Source organism: Falco naumanni, chromosome W, assembly GCF_017639655.2.
Source record: "Falco naumanni isolate bFalNau1 chromosome W, bFalNau1.pat, whole genome shotgun sequence".
NCBI classification, from domain to species: domain Eukaryota; kingdom Metazoa; phylum Chordata; class Aves; order Falconiformes; family Falconidae; genus Falco; species Falco naumanni.
In genome coordinates, this window is record NC_054079.1 from 20,124,065 (window position 1) to 20,145,766 (window position 21,702).

A 21,702-nucleotide genomic window follows, 5' to 3' on the forward strand; every position below is an offset into this window, starting at 1 on the left:
TGGTGAGGCACTGGCACAGGTGGCCCAGAGAGGTGCCTGATGCTCCATCCCTGGCAACATCCAAGGCCAGGCTGGATGGGGCTCTGAGCAACCTGATCCAGCTGAACATGTCCCTGCCCATGGCAGGGGGCTGGACCAGGTGGCTTTTGAAGGTCCCTTCCCATCCAAACCATCCCATGATTTCTGCTGCTGGCTGATGCTCACCAATACCAGCATGGGGAAGTTTACCTCACAGCTGCACTGAAAGCCCCCTGAAATGCAAGCTCCTGAGCATTACAGCTGGAAGACCACAAATTGCTTTTTAAAGGCAGCATATAAAGCCAGATTATTTGCACATGAAGTCACCCAGCCACACCAAAGCTGGGCCCATGGTGTATTAAGCACACGGAACCCCCCCGGGGGGGGGGGGGAGAATCAACCAGCCACAGCCCCCATGGGCTGCTCCAAGTGACAACTATGAAGACAGCAGAACATTCAAGTTAATGGAAACAAGTCTTTAAGTAACTTTTAATACCAGAAAAATAAAACTCTTATAATTCTCTTTACAGCAAATATATCAGTGCTTTGGCCATCATAAGTTAAAGGCCCTTTATCATAAAATATATGGTTTTTAAACATTACTCAAATTGAATTTATAATCCCTATGACTTCCCTACATATACATAACAAAAAGTGTAGAAAAATTAGCAAATACTAAACTATAGTGATAGTTTATCATTCTTAGTTTGTAGTTTATAGAAATGGTATATGCACCTAGTATCTGTCAATTCCTTGGCTTATTAGTTGCAGTGTACAATGCAATAAAATACAAAATACATGCTTGGTGAACATTTGTTTGCATCTATAAGATTATGGCTAGAGATTAGGTTTCAATACTGACATGTAACTATTCTATCAAGCAATTATAGCATTAAAGTTATGCAGTACATAATATGCTATCAAGGCAACTTATACTGAAAATCATAAAATAAAAACCATTATTTGTAAACTTTTATACAAAATGTAACTCTTCAAGTGGAAATAAAAAATAAAATTTTCTGTATATTTACTAGTTCAATACACATATAATTTCTTTTTTGTTATACTGAGAAAAAAGCTTTGTCTTGTCTTGGGAAAATAATGCTTCAAAAAAATAAAATAGAAAAATCCACCAGAACTCCACTTTGTCTTTTTTTGTTTTTGTTGTTTTAATATATGCCAGCACAGATTTGGGAACACACTGAGGATGAAAAAGCTAGGAACATCCACAGGTTGAAATGTAAGAAGCACATTCAGAAGACTTTTTTTTTTTTTTTTCCTCCTTGTGATTGGAAAGACAGTTTTGAAATGAAGTAAACTGATTGCAGGGCCACTGTCACAGCTGCTGTCATGAATAATACAAGGGCACATACGCAACTCCCCCCTTTTTCCTTTTCCTTACTAAAAATATATATTTATATATGTGCAAGACAAATATGGATTGAACATAAATGCTTCACATTTTGAACTAGATACTCTTTAAAAATGTAATTTAAGAACAGCTTGATCAGACTAATGAACGGAATGTCAGCATCCTCAATGTAAGTCAAAGTATGTGCATCCCAAAGCCCTTACTGAAATGGGATGAAGCCAGCCAGACTTTTCCACATTACACTAAGAAAAGCAGTGGGTAGGAATTCAAACACCAAGATGTTCCTGATCCTCTGAACATACTGCCCTTAACTCATCAGGTGAAATGGAGGCGCATCAGGCCGCTTCTCTCCCCTGCCTCACTGCCCTCATTATCTAAGCCTGCCAATAACATCATCCATTTCAATAATGAATCAAACTATGCTTTTTAAAAAAAAAGTATTTGCAATGCTGAAGAATTAGGCATAAGTTGTTGCATGAAGCAAAAAAAAAAAATATTTCCCCAAACCTGTTTTTCAAAACTGGCAGTGTAAAGAAGGCAGCATTGGAATTGTTGTTTGATATATTGATAATGCCACAAACCCTCCATGGCAGACAAGTACTTCTGTGTTCAGGGGACAAGGTTCATTGCTGCCAGCACACAAGTCAAACGCTTAACAGAGATCCTTTAGAAAGCCTGTAAATTTTGGTTTTTTCAGTTGTGTAATTGATGAAAACTTCCCCTCCCTGTGCCAGACCATCACACCAGATGTATCTCTGCTAAACATGCCATCTGCTTAAACTGACCAGACAGAGACCACCTAGGTTTAGTGTTACCGTAGCAGCCTTTTGAGAAAGTAGAAATTTATGAACAACTTCAGCCTAATCCCAAGAAAGCCCAACAGTCAGAATTCATTAGGAAGTTTACTAGAGGGTACCATTACACCCATGTCTTTAAGAGTTTTTAAGAAGTCCATATATAATAATATCTGTATATATTTAAGAGTGAATTTGGATTGCTTGAGTAACAGCTGTCTGGCAAACAGGACATGATGGAGTTTCCTTTTCACAGATTTTGTTGGCACACTCCATGCAGAAGAGATTGTGGCCGCAGGGGACCAGGGCTGCAATGACTTCACTCTCAAAGCAGATCACGCAGTCATGCTTCCGTCTCGACTCGGGGGGCGAGCTGGACGTGGAGCCACCGTTGGAAGAGGAATAGCTGTTGGTACCATTGGAAAAAGCAGGGATGTATATGGGAAGGCCAGCTTGGTGGCCGGTGCTAGGCGGGTCGCTCCTCACTCTACTAGCCAGCGGGTGATCGAGACTTTCCGGAAATGTGGGTGACAGGCAAGGAGTAGATGGCTGGCTCCCTCGATGCTGAGGCTTGGCATTACTAGCAGGGTCGCTACCAAAGCCGGAAAGAGGGTTTACAGGTTCAAAAGGAGTCCAAAAGGTTTGGGAAGGCATCGGTAAGGAGTCATATGCAGGAGAGTCGACCGCAAGGTCTTCCGTGCCCACCGAAGGCAGTGCTTCTCCAAACCAGAAGTTGCCCGTGCTGAACGGACTCGTGGGGCCGAAGTCAGCCAATCTATTGCTTCCAAAATAGGAATCTGTGGAGCCACTTCCCAAGGAGCTGGAGCTGTCATTTCTATAATTAGAAATCATTCTGGTGCATCTAGGAGGGACAGGATTAGAAGCAAGCCACACAGACCCAAGAGTGCCACCTTCGAAGCTCACGTCAGTACCATTGTAATGGAAATCATTCTCTTCGTTCAGCTCAATGTAGTTCCCAGTACGCATGGCTATATGCATCTCTATCTCCTCACGTGCACGGTCAACGTTTTCAGGCATTCCCGTGACTTCGAAGACAGGCTCCTTGTCTCTGCTGGGAGTGACTATGTAGGTATGGGTCTGCTGCTGAATTCTTTTGATTGTAGCTCCTTTTGGTCCAACCACTAGCCCAACTACACAGTAAGGCACCCTGACTTGGACTGTCGTCTGACCTGGCAGGTTGGGGGTACATGGCAAACCTCCAAGGGCAGGGCCGTTCTTGTTGCGTGATGCTCTGATCATGGAGAAGTGTTCAGCAGCTGACAGAATTTCCCTTTTGGCCATGGCTACGTCCTCTTTTCGTCCAGTGACGACAAAGATGGGCTCTTCTCCACGAACGGGGGTCTTAATGTAAGTATTTGTCTTGGCCCTTAGTGCTTTTATTTTGCAACCTGTTTAAAGGAAATACATGCAAGTTTAGTAAGATATCTAAGTTTAGACTACTTTCTTGTGGCTTTCCATTTTAAGTTGTTTGAGAGCTTCAAGAAACCATAAGGTGAAACCAGAAGCAGCTGTTTTTATCTCTGCAAGCCACATTACAGAAAGTGGTAACAACTTCTACCTATTATTTTCCAAACAGACCTCTTGACACTCGGGAGCCACAAACTGTTTTAGCAACATTTCTTGGGCTGCTTTAGCCTGTAATTTCCTCAATTACTATTACATGGTGAATAAATGTGGATGGCTTTTTCTCTCCAACAGCCACACTCGTGATTATCTCGTAAACATTGGTGGGTTTAAATTTTTTTCCATCATTGGGGTATCCTTCAGTTATTTTTAAGATCCTGCAAAAAGAGTCAAGGCTCACTCATATGTGCACATAAGTCTACTGATATGCTAACCTTTCATTGACAAGCGTGACCTAAAATAAAACATTTACAAGCGAGAGAAGGGTATCTCAACCTCTGTAGGATATAGATAAAATTGATTTACCGAGAACTCTTCATTTGCTTCCTGTTAGCAATAAATGTTATTTAAACCTTACTCTTCCCTGTGGAATGAAGGAGCTACTCCTTGAACTGTCAAGTAGGAGTTCAAGCAGTTTGTTGCATGCAAATAAGGCTTGCTATGTGATATTACGTGCCTACGTGGAATTTCTCTCATTACCTGGGTAAACACAGTCTGAAAAAAGCACAAAACTTAGCGGAACATTTGTCTTTGGTTTTTGGAGACTGAATTATAAAGTTTGCCAGGACACAGCGGTGGCAGGCTCTTTCCTTAGATGCTTAAGGTGTTTTGGTGTGGTGCATACAGGAGCACCTTCTACCCATCACAGGACCAGAACAGCAGGCAGCACGAAATTAAGACACACAAGCAGGTCCATGACCTGCAAGAGAGCCTACTGGACTCAGTCTTAACTGAATTTCACCTATATTAAAACCAATTCAAAAGCACATCACCCTAAATGTCATTTTATAGCAAACCTCATCTTGAAATGACTATAAGCAACATTTGCAGATCAAGTGTTTTTAAGCATCATTTCACTTGCAGAGTGAAATTTGTTCCCATTTTCCTCATTTACTTGAAGTACCTCATGTCTGGGTCCACAAAATAATCTCTCAAAATAGCATTGTGTCAGTCCCTTGCAGCCAAGTACCACTAGTGATAATTTTACAGTTCAAAGGCCAAAAATGCACTTTATTCAGGACTATCTAGTAATAAAAAAAAAGCAAATACACAGATGCAAGCTGGAATAGAGGGAAGGAAGGGCTGCTTGTTGCAGGGCCCCTGCACACAGCAAGGAAAAAAGCTGAACACAACAGCCCTTTGTTTCCAGGACACAGCTGGAGAGGAAGTTCATTATCTTCCACAGCTCGTCAGGAGGGCTCTCAGAGGCCCTACCACCACCAGAAAGCACACGGAGGAGCATGGGAGGGCTCCCACAAGGGCAGGAGTGAGGCACAGGCAGGTCTGCACAAAGAGGGGGATGCAGACCCAGGAGCCCCACAAGTAGTTCAGCAAGAGCAGCAAGTATCTGCAGGGGAGGACAAACCCATGAGCCTCAGCCTCCCAGGACAGCCTACTGAGAAGGGCATTAGTGCTCTAGTAGATAGAAGAGGGGAAAAAACACAGGCGTGAGATGCCTTATGGAAGTAGCAAAGCAGAGAGCCTTTGAAGCAGTGCCATTTCCCTGCTCATAACAGACAGCAGCACCTCGCTTTGGCAATTTGCCTTTACTCTCTCCACCTCTTTGTGTTTCTTCCTCTTAAGTACATCTGCTCACCCGCTCGGCTTCCCATTCCTCCATGGTTACTCAGAAAAGATGGTGGGCTCAAACCTTAAATCCATAAGGATCCCTAAAATGGTGCTGCTGAAGTTTTCACACCCATCAAGCCCTCTTTACTGGAAGACCTGAAACCAAAGTCAATCTCCTGATGTGTATCAATTATTCTCCAATTTACACAGATTATTTTCATTTACTCCACCCCACCCAAGTATATATCCTTATTTCCTAAAAATTATTGAGGCAGCATTTAAATACCAGGAGCATCTAGCACAAGACACACATATTAACAGCTATATAATTCTTTTTCATATGCCACAGTTCAGAGCCTACTTTATTCTAGATTCTGAAGCGCCTTAGCAATTCTTACAGTTTACATTTTAGACAAGATTTTCCTGATCTTTTAGAAGCCCAGATCAAGTAAAAAATCTGCACCTTCAGCTCCATTCCCCACGTGAGTTGCAACACCCAGAGATTGCTTTGCCAGAGCCACATTTCCAAAGCACTCTGGTGCAAAGAAAAGCCTTCTCACCTTTCTTCCTCAGGCTGCTGAACGATGCAGACCAAGGTGGGCAGAGCTTTTCTTTTAAGGCATGAGTCACATACCTAGAAAGCAGGGGCCAAACGCTGCCTCAACTCCCTGCAGCGACAGAACAAGACTTTTAAGCATTGGATAGCTGGCTTCAATGGAAAGCAGACTCCACAGACTGTCAAGGTCAACCCTCAAACTTGATCTGAAAAGTTAGGAAGAAGTGAAGAAAGTCACCACATACAAAACCCAACATTTTAATGAGTCAGTTGATACCCACTGAGTTTTGCCTGCAAGGAGTGCTGGAAAACCCCACAACAGCCAGTCATGTCAAAACACAAGGTCAGTAGCCCATTCTACCACCCCTGAAGGATGGTCTTTCTATTTGCTTTTACCCAGCTCTGGCTTCCCACCCTCCTCCATTAGTCACTACACAGAGGCAATGATACAAAGCACAGTTGATCCCATCCCCTCTCCTACAACTCACAGCAACCAGAGGCACTGCAGCCACAATGACACAAGGTCGGTCAGCTATGAAGTCATGTGGCCAAAGGATGAATCAAGAAGTTTCCCAATCCCCTGAGCTAAGTAATCACAGAAAGACAAAGGGGAAAAACCAAAACATACCGCCCCACATTTTGTAATAAATCATCAGATCATTGTATCTGAGATTCTGAAATACACATATAAAAAAAGCCTGAGAAGAGGACTTCTAGACTGGGAACTCAATATAATCAAACCTTTCAAAGTAATTTTAGTTTTGGTATGATAATGGAAGTTATGCAATACAAGTTATCATACTTGGTTCAGCAGCATAAGCACTCCTAAGCAGCACATTCAGCCCTAAGTACATACTGACATAGTTAATGCAAACCCCTTTAGTTTTGCTTTTGTTTAGGTAAAGATTTAGTGCTTGCAAAGATTTAGTACTTGCCTGCCCAGGCACCCGAGGAGAAGCTGAGCCTGTACTGAGCCCTGCAGGCAGTGTTCATCCTGTGCTGGCTGATTTGTATCGTTCTTCTCAAGCCTCCTCCCCATTTTTCCCCTCAAGAGGATTATTTGACCAAACATTTTAAACACACTACGAACATTATACTCCCCAAGAAACTTAAAGGTATCTCTGAAGGAACAGTTTACCTCACACTGCTGATTTAAAATGATCAAATACTTCTTTATTAAGAAAAGGCGACAGGGAGACAGATTATTCCCCCCCCCCCCCCGCTCCTGGAAGTGAGAGTGAAATGTAGCAGCCACAGCACTTGCAGTCCTTACCCATCACAGCACCAGCCAGCTCAGCCTTCACTCAGACTTTCACCTTTCATCACCACAAACAGGACGAGATAAGTCAAACCCAGTCCCAGGCCACTTACTCCATGAGGGAAACTCCCTGGTGGTGCCAGCAGAGCCAAGCTACCACAGCGGGAACACTGTGCACACCTGCCTCGCACCACTCCAGCCAGCCTGCTGCCATGGACCACCAGCAAAAGCATTCGCCTGACTCCTCTGCCCAGGAGAAATGGAACCTTCCTCTTCATTTCTTTCTTCTGCTGAATTCACCCCAATGCCACACACTGGGAATGGGACAAGGATTGATTAACAGATGAGGATCCTTTCATTGCATGGTCTCTTCCAATAGGAAGAGAGTCCTTCATGCTTCTCAGTACCAATATTAGCAAAATGCAGCCTGTCAAAGCAGGGACACACACTTCATACCCATGTCCCTCCTCCAACTCTTGCCAAACACTGTGAAACTGGGCTTCAGGCATGCACAGGAACCTAAACCTTCTTACCATCACGTCTGTTTAACCTTGCCTCCTCAATTACATAGGGCTTTAGGAAAAAAATCCGGGGGAAAAAAAAAAAAGTTTACCTAAATAGAAACCCAGAGGGCACAGTGGGTAAAAGTTCAGTGTGCAGCCCCTGTGAACCACAGTCAAATGATGATACCAGTTTGTTCTCCTCCCCTGCTCCTGCGGAGTACCTAGCTAAAGGGATTGAAACAGAGAACCTACTGTAGCTCCTTAGACACACAAGCCCTGTGGGAAGCCACGGGTACAGTCTGGGCTGTCAGAGCAGCGAGCAGGGTGAAGCTGCATTAGCCCCAACTCTTCTCTGACACAGAAGGCAGGGCTGATGAGCAGCCCTGACCAAACCTGACATCCTCCAACATGGCCCCAGAGCAACCGCAGACAAAGCCGAGATCTCACAGATAGGCCTCCGCAGCTCATTAGCACTAAAGACAAAGCCCTAGCTCACAGGAATATATTTTTCAGTAGCTTTGCTGTTATCTGATGAAAGGCAATACTGTATTACAGCCTCCACTCTGCATACGGTCTTCAGCACCCTAACCACCGATTTTGCAATATGCTGACACCAAGCAAGGAGGCAGTGACAGAATAATTAGTGGCATCGACCTGGAACCACAAGCTGCTGGTAGAGCCGAGGCTAATTCCTTGCCTAGAAAGTAAGGGCAGGGTCTGGGAAGTCCCCGCAGGGGGATGGCACAGCAGTGCCAGGTCAGCCAAGGAGAGAGGGGACTGCACAGGGATTTGTTTTCACTGAACCTGCAACTGTTGTGTACAGACAGAGCTTTAAAAGTAGAGCCTGTTAAGCCGGCACAGCCCTTATTTCATTGCTAAGTTGCCACAAGCTTTTAATTGGAAAGTGAGAACTCCTGCAGCTAAGGTAAGGAAGGATTTGCAGAGACTGAAACACTGGGTGTACTAGAAAGTGAACAGCTGCTAGGTCTGCCGAGCATAACACTGCCCACCTGATTAACAAACAAAGAAAAATTAATCTACTTCATTAAGAATAACTGCTGTACATGTTTTTCAGCAGAGCTGTTTCGTTCCCACAGGTGGTACAAGCTGCATTCTTTTGCTTAAACACTGAATGCTCCCTCTCAGATGACACATGGCTAAAAAAAATAATCTATCCGGTTTGTAATCAATATATGCCCCATTTATTAAGCAGAGATGAAGCTGCATTAGACAGAAAATAAAATCCTATTCCAAGTTGTTTAATGATTAAGCCTCCTTAAGCAGGCTGGCTACCCAAGAACATTTCTGGCACTCCACTAGGTTATTAAAAGTCATATGACATATACTACCTGTTGTCTGGTCAGTTAATGGACTGACTCTGGTTCACCTTTTGCCTAACATCAATTAATTCATCTCGCACCTTGTTTTAATTCATAGACTGGAGAATTTCAGCTCCCAACAATACTGGGTTTTCAACTGGCTGTTGAACATAGCTAGTTGATTCAAGGAAGCGGAGAAATTACTTTCTTCATCACTTGCAAAAGATGCTGGTCTGTACAAAAACCTAAATCTATGAACTCAGGCAGCTATTTATCAGCTATTATTTATTCTTTTCATTTTTGATTTTAGGAATGAAGGCTGTAAAAATATTGCTTTTAAGTTTTGTTTTTGAACAATTTTAGGAGACAGGCTAAACTTTGATAACAATTATCAAATAGACTTTTTTTGAAAGCAAGTTTTCATTTATTTTTATGCAGCTTTCCGTACAGCAAGCTGCAGAAGGTAAACAGAGACACCTCACCACAGACCACAGCATCCATCTGGAAGACAGGACTAAACCAAGCACTAACAGCTTTAACTGCTCCCCATTAGCATTCTATAGTGCAGATAATAGTCTGATCACTATTTGGGTTAATTAATAAGATTAGGGCTCCTGTGTGACAACTAGACACGATACATGCCAGAGAGCTAACAAATATGAGTACACCATGAGACAGGCACAGCTTGCAGCTGGGATTTGCTCAGGCTCACGGGGCAGGCTGCTGGCAGGTTTGGAAACAGGAGGTGACAGTCCCTGAAGAAGAGAGCAGGCTAACTGCTTAAATGGGCACTAAGACATAGGCAGATTTTAAGGAACAGCTGTTTTGTTCACCACCTCACAAAGTGATCTCCTCCTCCCTGGTGGTACCTGAAATGCAGTTCCTCAGAGATGTCCGCATGAAACACGGAAGTAGAGTAGCGAGATTAACATCCTTGGGCAAAAGCTCTTCCTGCAGACTACCCAAGCGCTAGTATGTGTGGATAACTGGCTAGCTGAAAAAGTTCACATAGACATAGTCCAGCTGGCTGGACAAAAATGCACATCGGTCTCAGCTTATCTGAAGTAAAGCAAAATACACTGTCTTTGGCTGTTCTTGTTACACAATAACAGGAAGATTGCTGTGGGAAAAGAATGTTGCAGGTGGGAACAGATAACTACAGAAGAGAAACTAGGGGCGGGCTTGGTATTTAGGCAACTAACCAATAATGAGCTTAACTTTTGTAATATGTATGAGCTAATTATAACAAGGCATAAAAGGTGACTGTAAGAGACAATAAACGAAGTCTGCTGATCACTCATGTTGAGTGACTGTGTCTTCCCTCCGTCGTGACAAATGGCGCCCGAACAGGGACCCTAGAGAGGGCTGAACCTGCGAGCCACGGTTCGACGGAGATTCGGGTACCGGTCCTGAAAGCAGCGCAGGAGGCGGCAGGGCACAGTCCCCGCGCCCGGGAGCACCTACAGAGGGTCCCGCCGGCCACGCGTCGCCGAAGTCTCGCAAAGGCTGCAACAGCGCTGACGACGGTATGGAGAGACAAGCGACGTACGAGTCGCTCATATGCTTTTTAGAAAAGCGGAGCGTTCGGGACATAGATTGTAACAAGGCATTACCCGGGTTATTAGCGTATGGGATGGCATCCGGGACCCCGCGGCAGCGGCGAGCGGCGGCGCGGCCCGGCAGGGCCCTTCCCGGCCGCGGTTTCTCTCCAAGGCGGCACCCCCACCCCACCCCCACCCCCGGTCGGCGCCATGGCGATGCAAGCGGCCAAGCGAGCTAACATCTGGCTGCACCCAGAGGTCAATCGGATCCTCTATATTCGGAACCTGCCGTATAAAATCACAGCGGAGGAAATGTATGATATGTTTGGGAAATACGGACCTATTCGACAACTCAGAGTTGGAAACACTCCTGAAACAAGAGGAACAGCTTAAGCTTCTCAAGGAAAAATACGGACTTGATTACAAACCCACAAAAAAAAAAAAAAAAAAAAAAGTGCTTCAGATGTCACCTACAAGAAATGGGTTTCTGCCTTGAACTAGCAAACATCTCTGTGCTTAAAGAGAAGCCTTTTTGCCTTGATGGAGATAATTTATTCTGTATTTATGCTGTATTCTGAACGTGGAAATTGGGTGGGGCTAGGAGGCTGGTTTAAAGGCATTTTGCAAACGGGATTATTATTTTTGATCATTATTATAATAATAGGTTTTTGATCAAAACCAGCCAAAATTATTTGTAAGCATTAGGCATATCTGAAGAGAATGCCTTTATTTGAATTAGCAGTTAAGGTGTAGTTTAGTCTGATGCTGTGGTTTTATCTGCTCCTGGTGAATTTTTGAAGTGATGAAATCAGAGATACAAGGTATACTAAGAGTTATGAGGTAATAAGGTAATAATCTAAGTAAGGGTGCTGTCTTTTATATCTACAAGTGCAATATGCTTTTATGTAGCAGAGAGAAACTTTATTGTTAAAGTTGCTTGAGCGAGATGTGCATGTGACAACTTGGGAAAAGGGATATCACAACTGGAGTGCAACAGTGTTTCTATGTCTGGCAGAGTGAAATCTTTCAAGACCTGAGTTTAGGCAGTCTAAAATAAATTGTTAGTATTCAGAAAACCCATCTTAAGCCTCTTTTGCTTACATAGTGTTATGGAAGTCAACTGCTATTGTAGAGAATTAATGATTTTTTAATACATATTAACAAATACTACTATTTTAACTTGAGGCAGTTGAGTGAGAAATACTCACGTGTAGCATTTGAGGGAATGTCAGCATAAATCGCACTTACAGTAAGACTGCATTTTTAATTACTGTACTCGTTAAGATTTGATGATGCCATAAGGCTAAGGCCTTTTATCACAGATTGGTTCTGAGCTAAAAGGTGTGTGCACATGTAGATATGCACATTTGTGTTATTTTCCTTAATTGGCTACAAAATAATATAATTAGGTTGGGGACTAGATCTTGGGAATTTACCTATTATACTTCTGTTTGTTAAGGAACATGCATAACATACAGCACCCATGTAGGCTTGGCTTGTGGCATAGTTGTCAAATTTAGCATAGACATTCAGACAGATAAGCAACGTACTCTTCTTGTGTGTATCACCTACAAGCCATTATGGCTTAGTGTGTAAATCTGTATGTAACTATTGAAAAATCCCCTTATGAATATATATAGCTTAGAACTAATTTCCCCCCTTTGTTAATTCTTTGATATCAATGAGGTATTCTTCAGAAAATGTATGGACTGGTTGGTTGCATAAGGGCAGTTGTTATTTGGACAGAAAATTGTTAATGGTCAGGGATTTTCCACTAAAATGTTTGACTAGGAATATTTGCAAATATCAGTTTGGTTTCTTTTTGGGTTTTGAGCTTGCATTAGTCCATGTTCAGAACTTTAAAATTGCCTTTGAATTTTTTAAACTTTTTATATCACTGGAACAGAAAGAGCATCTAAATTAAAGCTTCAAGCTAACTTTATTTTTCAAGTATTTCAGGAATTATACTTCTGAACTGAGATTTTATAAGTTGGCTGTGTATTTTCCTGTGTTAAAATGCTGTTATTGAAAATGGTCAACCAGGCCTATGTCGCCCAAAATAAAAATGGGGGAATTGTGGATAACTGGCTAGCTGAAAAAGGTCTCAGACATAGTCCAGCTGGCTGGACAAAAATGCACATCGCTCTCAGCTTATCTGAAGTAAAGCAAAACTACACTGTCTTTGGCTGTTCTTGTTACACAATAACAGGAAGATTGCTGTGGGAAAAGAATGTTGCAGGTGGGAACAGATAACTACAGAAGAGAAACAAGGGGCGGACTTGGTATTTAGGCAACTAACCAATAATGAGCTTAACTTTTGTAATATGTATGAGCTAATTATAACAAGGCATAAAAGGTGACTGTAAGAGACAATAAACGAAGTCTGCTGATCACTCATATTGAGTGACTGTGTCTTCCCTCCATCGCAACAAGTATGTGCTCCTGCTCTTCATCGGGTTGCATTTTTTAGAGGACACTTCCTATTTAGCACAGCAAGGATGCTTTGTAATGAGAACCCACCAAGAAGAGCTTCTTCCCAAATTTACAGTCCAAAACATGATACGGATACCATTACAACCCCAAACTTTGGAACAAAGTTCTGGCTTTCTGCTCTGGAGTGTGGCTGTATTAACGGTTGCAGAGAACGACTGTACCTCAGAAGTGCTGTACCCTGGTAATGACCATCTTTCACTTCTAACTGTAATGACACCGCAATAAGCAATGCTAAAAGTAGGCACATACATGACATTAGTGTAGAGGAGAAACTCAACTGACAGCCACTCTGATAAAGTTATTCCAAGAAAAGAAAAGACGACATACAGGTCTCAAAAAAAATTAGAGCATTTTATGCCAAAGACATTTTTCCCTACCTCCTGACCCCAACATTAGCTTACCACTACAATCAAAGGCTTTTAGTTACACTGCAGTTACCAAACCCCCGTGCCTGCCTGTGGAACATTTCAATATTACTCACACTATAGCGACTGAGACTGCTCCCATTGTAATTCCATCACACTTACCCATTTCTGGGGAGCAACTGACCACTTCGCTTTGTATTTTTTACATGTACAAATGTAAAGGTGAAACATTACTTTCCTACTTATCATCCAGCTGGAACTGCAGAAGGGTTTTTAGGCTAGGTACTTTCCAGACCTGCACTTCAAGTCTGAACACACCAGGCACCGCAGCTACATGGGCTTACTTAGGTACCGGGAAGCAGGACAACCTGGAGATCTCGAGTACTTCAACTGAGAGCCAAGGAATCATGGTCAACTACTTGGCCATGCCAGACCACAGGAAGCAGGATTTTGTTTGGCCCTAGTGCTGCCAAGCTAACAGGTGGGAAGAGGTCAGCTTTAAGTGTCTCCAATGAAGCTGAGAAAGCTTCCCAAGAGAGTTTGTGAACTCTCAGGGACATTTTCTGTGTGGTTCTGGAGCCAGGGATTTTGTTTCCCAGAGAAGGGAACTCTATTGAGTATTTCTTAGTTATGCATCAATTTATCAATCCATTTAGATATCAATCCTGTACAGAATGAAGTAGTCAGCCTGCACACTGTTTCCTTCTCTATCAGGCTGGGACAATCTATCAAATCAGCAATCTTACCAGCAGAGGAATATTCCAATTCCCAAGACAGATTGCAACTCAGTAAACAAGTTACATGCTGCAAAAGAGCTAGAGGGCAGCAACTTATATTATTAATTACTTGCACTACTGCAGCACCAGGCCCATGGCAGCAGCTGCTGAGCATAGTTAGAAAGATTCAGTAGTAGAAAAGCAATCATGAGAGAGAGTACATCCAGGCCACTACAGGAAAACAGTTGTTTCCATTAGGAACACTGATCTAGTGAATGTAACAGATTCGTGCAAGCAACAGGATTGGGAAAGTTGACCTGCCCAAGGAGGCTACTAAAAAGGGACCACCACTCAACATGCCACACAGCATGCTGTGATGGCCAATAAAAGGAAGATTTAAAAAAACCTACACAAATCTTCACCTGCACCCAATCTTCAATTCAAAAGTGCTGTGACACCTGTTTTTTCACACATAAAAATCCTACAGTATATTGTAAAATGAACTAGAAGGTAAAGAGTAAGAGATACTGTGTCATTGTTCAAAGGAGCAGAGAACTCTGTGCAGGCCACAGAGCTACTGACTCATACCAGTGAAGGAAACTGAAAGAGAAAAAAAGGAAGACATTCTTAAAGAGTAATGAAATTGGAAACAAATGCTTGATTTGGAGCTTTTTGGTCTTGTCTTTTGATTAAATAATAATTAAAAAAATAACGTTCTAGTGCTCAGCAGCCTTTTTTTGTTACAGCAAGTTTGCAACCCTATCCCTGTTACGTTTTTTTTTGCCTGCAATGAGGAATTGGCTCTGTGGGGTGAAGGTATTGCATGAAAAAAAATTAAGATCTGAGATGTCCAACACTTCGTTTAGAACAAAGCTTCTCTTCCAGAAATTCAGACCACAGTGCACCAGAAGAGAGCGCAACATGAGCTAAGACAGGGAAACACACAACATCTGCTGACTTTAACAGCTTAAACATTCATCACTGTTTTCTCATGCCACAGACAGGTTAACCCAGTGCAGTTCGGAAGCACTTTAAATCAGGATTTCTTTTGTATGCGTATGTTATAAACTTTTGTTACAAAACCCATACTCTTTCAGAACACAGCTATTTTACAATAAAAACAACAGGACCAGAGGTTTAGAAACTGGCATTTTACCTTGCAGTATTTATATTATTTTAATTTCAGCTTCATAAAAAAAAAGTCTTACTTATGCAGGTATTCATACATTAAGGTCTACAGAATTTCTGGCAGACTATACAAAGAAAAAAATATCTCTAGCATGCACCGTTTGGTGTGCTTCCCACCCAACAAGCCAGACAAGAGCAGCATTTATGACTGAGGATTTATGATCCCAGCTGGAGAACCTGCACCCTGACACTTTGCAACTCAACTTGGAATTTTGCATAGCACAAATGACAAATAGCAGAACTGAAATGATGTTTGTCACACCGTACCAGAGCAATAAACCACCAAAACTTCAGCAGTGACTGCAGACTGTGCCAGGCCACAGTATGTTCACGTGTTTCAGTTCCTGGAGTTCCAGGCTCTAAAAATGACAAGACTTCCAACTTCTTAGAAAAAACAGCTTTTATAATGGATTTCAACAAATACCTCAAGTTTTATTTCAGTCTTTAGAACAAGCCATTTAATACAGCATTTAATAACCTACTTGTTATAGAAGATGCAAAAAATAGTAATGTGAAGTGTAACTGCCTTTTCAGCTTTCACTTAAAATAAGTCAGCTGAAACTGTGGTCTTTGTGGCAATCAGCTGACACAGAGATACGCAATTACTTCAGTCATGCAGACTAAGCTTATTCATGAGAGTGGAAATCTTAAGGCAGGGGTCCTCAAACTTTTTAAACAGGGGGCCAGTGGCAGGAGGTCATCTGCAGCTGCTTGGTTCCCCCCCCCAACCCCCAGTGGGGTGGGGTGGGGGTGGTCTGTAAATACCAGGGGCCAGATTTAGGACCCTGGGGGGCCGTATCTGGCCCACAGGCCATAGTTTGAGGACCCCTGTCTTACAGCATCCAGTTTTAAAAATAATATGCAACTCAGACTAGTTAACTATGCTTATGCTGACTACTTCTTACAGGTCAGGAATTAATAACCAGTCACAGCTACATAAGTATTGTCAGTAATTCAGTAACATTATTATCACAACCCACCAAGACATAAAACCAGACATACAGTTCTTTCTGAAAGGACTATAATTACCTCACCATAGGACATTTATGTACTGTACTCAGCTAACACAAGTTTTTGCTCCAGGATTGCTTTAGCACTGTTTCCACTCCCCAAGAGCGATAGCTATTGTTTTTATTTGGCTGTTCACCTCTGCCAGATAGTTATCAGCTACCAACAACTTAAGAATTATTTTTGTTGTTTCAACTTACAGGACTATTTTAAGCAAAGTAATATTTTGCTCAAGAGCCCACATTCAAAAGCAAAGAGCAAAAAGGAGCCCAAGATCATTAAATATGCATAAAAATGTTATTTTAGTTGCAAGGCTGTCTCATGCAAAGCAGTTTTGTCATTATCGATTTAATCAGTGAAATAGGATGATATCATTCCTCCTCTTACTCATCTGGGGTTTGGAGACTGCCCTGCCCGTTTCAAGCTCTGCAACCATCATCCAAACTATGCGTACTGAAGGAAGAAGCATCACACTTTACAGTTAAGTAGCTTCAACTCAAGTGAAGTCTTAGAAAAGAACAGTATTGTCAGCTTTATCAAGGATATAAACACTTGGGAAATCTCGTTACTTGGACAGTCACAACGCTGGAATACATTAGCAAACATATTCCAGCAATCATTATCTGAAGACAGTTAATACACTTGGGGATGCAGCATCTCCCTACAGGACAGACTTTTGTCCCTTCCAGCATCTCTCCAAGTTTTCTGTTCATGTCTTCAGACACCACTCCTCTTTTGTGCATTATTCGCAAGAGCTTTTAGTGTTTAAACATGTCCTTTTTTTAGCATAAAGAAAGTAGTGGGGAGCACTAAAGATTCCAGTGAAACTTGTCAAATCCTTCTCAATGCCCACCAAGCCATGGCAGGACTACTACAGAAACCCACCATCACCAACTTTATATATGGGAAACAGTTTTCAGGTGATCCACTGCAGACTTTCAGAAGTCCTTCACATGCTTTAGAGATTAAAAAAATATAATCTTCCAAGTTAAACCGCCTCAAGTTTTTTAAAGTCTGGATACACACTTATATAATTTTGGGTATACTCCCTATGCCAGCTTTTTTCAGTCAAACAAGGTCACCTCCTCAGCAATGCAGCTTTCTTGCTACCACTTCTCAAAAGCACTTTCTCCAACCTTTTTTTAACCCAATGCAACTTTGTGCATGCAGAATTTTTTAGTTGCTGACAGCAAAGGAAATCACTTTTCTGATCAGCATGATGACTGGCCAACTTACCAAAGGTTGGATTCAACAGCTAGTTCAAATTCATACAGGAAGTCTGTACAATGCCATGAATGGAATCTAGTTTTCCTGGCTTCCAGTCACATGCCTTTAGAAGAATAAAAGGATACAAATATCTCCTCCTTTGTTGTTCACCTTTGAGATTCTTCCACTTCAAAGACTACAAAATTATATTACACTAACCCAACCAGTGTGTGTCAGCTTCATTTTGGGGGGTACAAGGGGAATAAAAAAAAAGAGAACATCTAAGATTCAAAAAACACCCAACAACAAAAAAGCACAGGAAACTCACCAGGTTTCAGAAATACTACAGAACTTTAAAGAAAGAATTCCCACAAGTCATTAAAAGAAAATCCTACTTAAGCCTTTTCCAGTGATACAAAGGCTTCCAGCAGCAACACACTGAACTACTGGTGCCTCCAACGTAGCTTCACAAGAAAACAGTCAACCACAAAGTACATTTCAGACACGTCACACCTTCCAAAGCTGCAACATCCCACATCTGTGCACAGCTACCAGCACAGATTCAGCAAGAGCAGCTACCCACATGGGAACCTGCAACACAGCAACCTAGAGTGGGGCTGTGGGAGCACCACCTGAAGTGCTATATTTATTTCCAAAGCTTGCACATAATTGAAAAAAGTGTTAAATGCAAGCACTGTTAAGGTTTTTTGCTTGTCTACAGCTCTCTTAGGAATTGGGGGCTCCTTCAGTCTGATACTGTGTCTGGAATTTCTCTTCCTCCATGCAAAAAAAATTAAATTTGGATAAAGAATACTATGGAATTCTGGTAATCATTACTCTTTCAATTAGGGGGTTAGGACTTACAACAAACATGCTTTCAGACACAGCACTGAGGCCTCCATCAAAGCCTAGATCAAACTCAGCATTCATGGTATTTCAGAGCTGATATTTTTGGGCCGCAGACATTTCAAGTTCTTTTTATACCTCACGAAGACAGCAACAGAAAGAATATAAACTTAATCTTCATGAAAATCCATCAGAAGTAACATTCCAATTGCATCACCCTTACATAATTACATATTAAAGTATTACAGCAGAGGAGCCTGGCATAAAACTTCAGCTGAATTTGTTAGAGACAGTGCAACCAGCTGGTTACGGTGCATGCTAGGAAGAGAATATGCAGCACCTTCATTTTTAGAAAGCAGAACAATCAAAGGATGCAGCTTCAGCCAGCCTTGCTCAAAGCAGACCAAGCTGCACCACAGCTGACACCACTTTGCTGGGCTAGAGCAGACACACACAAAGCAGGTGGATGAGAGCACAAGAGCCTCTAGCCCATGCCATGAGCCAGCACAGCTCTGGGCATAAAAGGAGATGTAAGGGCTAGTATTTCTAAGAAATCTGGTAAATATTTAATGGAACCAACACAACTTATGTAAGTCAGTCTCTAAATGTAAGTCTCCCTCGAATGTGAATTTTGAAGGAGGTCCTTACGCAAAGCTTTTGGGCAAGTATATTTGGCAATGATTTTTTTAGTTCTCCCTCCACTCCTTCTCCTTTTGTAACCCTAATTCTTTCTGATACAATCCCTCCCCACAGAGGCTAAATATTTTATCACAAGCTAAACAGTATGACATCAGATAAGAAATAAAAGCAGAAACAGCAAATGAACTCTTCAGGAACAGTGATCCTATTTTTTATGCAAACTCCATTAGCTTGTTTTTAAGGGACTCAAAGTACTGAAACATACACTACTGAGAACAATCCTGATCTGGTGGAGAATAAACACAGCAGCCCGACCAGTCCTTGAAGCCCAACAGTTTGTATTTCTTTTAAAGGGCTGCAGCAATAAGTTTTCAGTTCTGTTTTCCACCCTCCTGCCATCCCCAACGACACATGGGCAAAGTCTCAAGACATTCAAACACTATTTCTTGGAAAAAATATTTTCTGCTTAAACAGAATGGACCTGTCTGCATCAGAGGAAGCTACCTGCCAATTTCTGCAGCACAGCCTTTGGTTCTCCTTTGACACACCCAACAAAAACCCCACCCTTGACTGCTAAAAGCCTAAAATAAACATAGCAAGAGAAAAAAAAAAAAAGAAAAAGTCTGCCTAAACATCAGCGTTCAGTGGGCATTTTAGTACCACATTGGTTTAGACTGATTTTTACCATTTCTTACATACTCCAGGGAAAAAAAAGAGGAAACAAAAGCCACATTGATGTGGAGACCAGACAGCATAACCGCTTGTTATCAGAGCTGATCAGTAAACGAGACACACCACCCCCAAACCAATAAAGAGTAACACACAAAAAAAGGGAAGAGTGGCAACTTCATTGTCTGCTTTTCCACACCTACACTCGACACTGCTCAGCACTTCTGATACACAAAAAGTGCTTTTAAAATTAGGTTTACCTGGCAGTAAACTGGCACGAAACATCATCTTCCTAACTCCTCCAAGCACCACTCCCACAAGACCACATGAAAGGCCAACAACGAACATGACCTCACCGATATGACCTTATCCTAACGGCGTAACAGAGACCCAGGGAGTCTAGCAAGAACGATCAACAGGAAGCCACAACCCCAGCAGAAAGACAAGGGCTTCCACCCAGAAGAGGGCTCCATGTGGCTCCTTTCTCCATCTTACTGGCTCCAGAGGTCCCACTTTGCCTCGATGAGCTCCATGTGAAGCTGTAGGAAGAGTGTCAGCCCAGAGCCTGCTCTGCCAGGCACTTTAAGATGCCTTCACCCCAAAGTCTCTGTAAAACACAGTCCAAAGTTTCTAGGGTGAAACGTGGCTTCCCACCGAGGACCACAAGCCGAGCATCAGTGAGGACCAAAGCCTGTGCCAACACCTACCTGTCCACAGCCACGCTACACACTGTGTTTTACAGCCAAAATGAACCATAAGGCCAAGGTCTGAGCGAAGCCAGCATTGGCTCTCGGCTTCTCCAGCAGGGCCAGCCTGTCCCCACTGGGGAAGCTGGGGTGTGGAGGTGATGTAGGCCCCAGGGCCACGAAGCTCCTACAGACGTGAGGGGGCTCCTCTAGCCGCCACCCCACCCCTCCCCCCCCGGGGGGTGCTGCGGCCAGTGGCCTGCCCCGAACACCGGGGGCCAGGCAGCAGGCCCAGGCGCCCCCCGGCCCCACTCACCCTGACGACCCACGATCTCGGCCACATGCTCGGAGCTGGGCACGGGCACGCACTCGGTGGTGTTGACGCTCTTTCGGCGCAGCAAGGCCGCCTGCTCGCCGTTGAGGCCCGCCGCCCCGTCGCCGCCGCCGCCCAGGTCGCCGCCGTAGGTGTGGGACAGCATCGCCGCCATCACGCCCTGAGGATCTTCCGCCCCGCAGAGCGCCTCCGCCGCCTCCGGCGCATCGAAGGAGGGCGAGAGCAGGACGGAACCCAGCGCCGGCAGCAGCGGGAGCGGCTGGGAGGGTGAGGAGAGCAGCAGCGCGGCCGGGTCCTCCTCCCCCGCCAGCAGCTCCTCCTCCTCCAGCTCCAGGTCTCCCTCATCGCCCACCGCCTCCTCCTCCTCGCCAGGCCCCAGCTCTCCGGGAGGATCAGGCAGCGGCACCAAGCCCGGCCGCCGCCGCCGGGCTTGCCGCCGAGCCGCACCCCCCTCTCCGCCACCGGCAGTGGGCAGGCCGCGATCGCGGAGACCGAGCCCGGCCAGGCGCTGCTGGAGCAACAGCAGTGACGGGTAGCGCGAGGGGAGGCGCAGCGGTTCGGCAGCGAGGGAGGCCGCAGCGGTGCTGCCACTCGGCATGGCGGGAGAGGCAGTACGGGCCAGGGTTAGCGGCGCCAAGCCGCCACACCGCAGCAGGCAGCAAACGAGACCGGAGTAGTCTAGGCACTGACGCCTTTTGTCCCATGGCGCTCCCCGCGGCGGCGGGGGGGGGGGGCGAGCAGGAGGAGAAGGAGGAGCAGGAGGCGGTGCCAGCCGCCCCGCGCTCGCCGCCCCGCCATTGGGCGGTGGAGCCGGTTCCTGGGCGGGACCGAGGGATGGGCGGGGCCTGTGGGTGTGGCGGGTGGAGCCCGTTACCCGCCCGCCTCAGGCCCTCAGGGAGCCTGCGCTTGGTTGGGGGCTGTGAGGGAAGCCGGGGGTGCGGGGTTCAACCCACCCGCCTTGGTGAAACGGGGCAAGAA

The 21,702-nt window shown here is 44.1% G+C and overlaps 1 protein-coding gene across 1 annotated transcript; it reads right to left on the minus strand.

The window, feature by feature from the left end:
• Positions 1–479: 479 nt before the first annotated feature.
• Positions 480–21,422, minus strand: LOC121080609 (RNA-binding E3 ubiquitin-protein ligase MEX3C-like). The gene is made up of 2 exons (XM_040578752.1): positions 20,707–21,422; positions 480–3,593 (listed from the first exon to the last, which is right to left on the minus strand). The coding sequence occupies exons 1-2, from the start codon at positions 21,320–21,322 to the stop codon at positions 2,368–2,370; spliced, it is 1,842 nt and encodes a 613-aa protein (XP_040434686.1). The 5' UTR covers positions 21,323–21,422; the 3' UTR covers positions 480–2,367.
• Between the last annotated feature and the right edge of the window lie 280 nt (positions 21,423–21,702).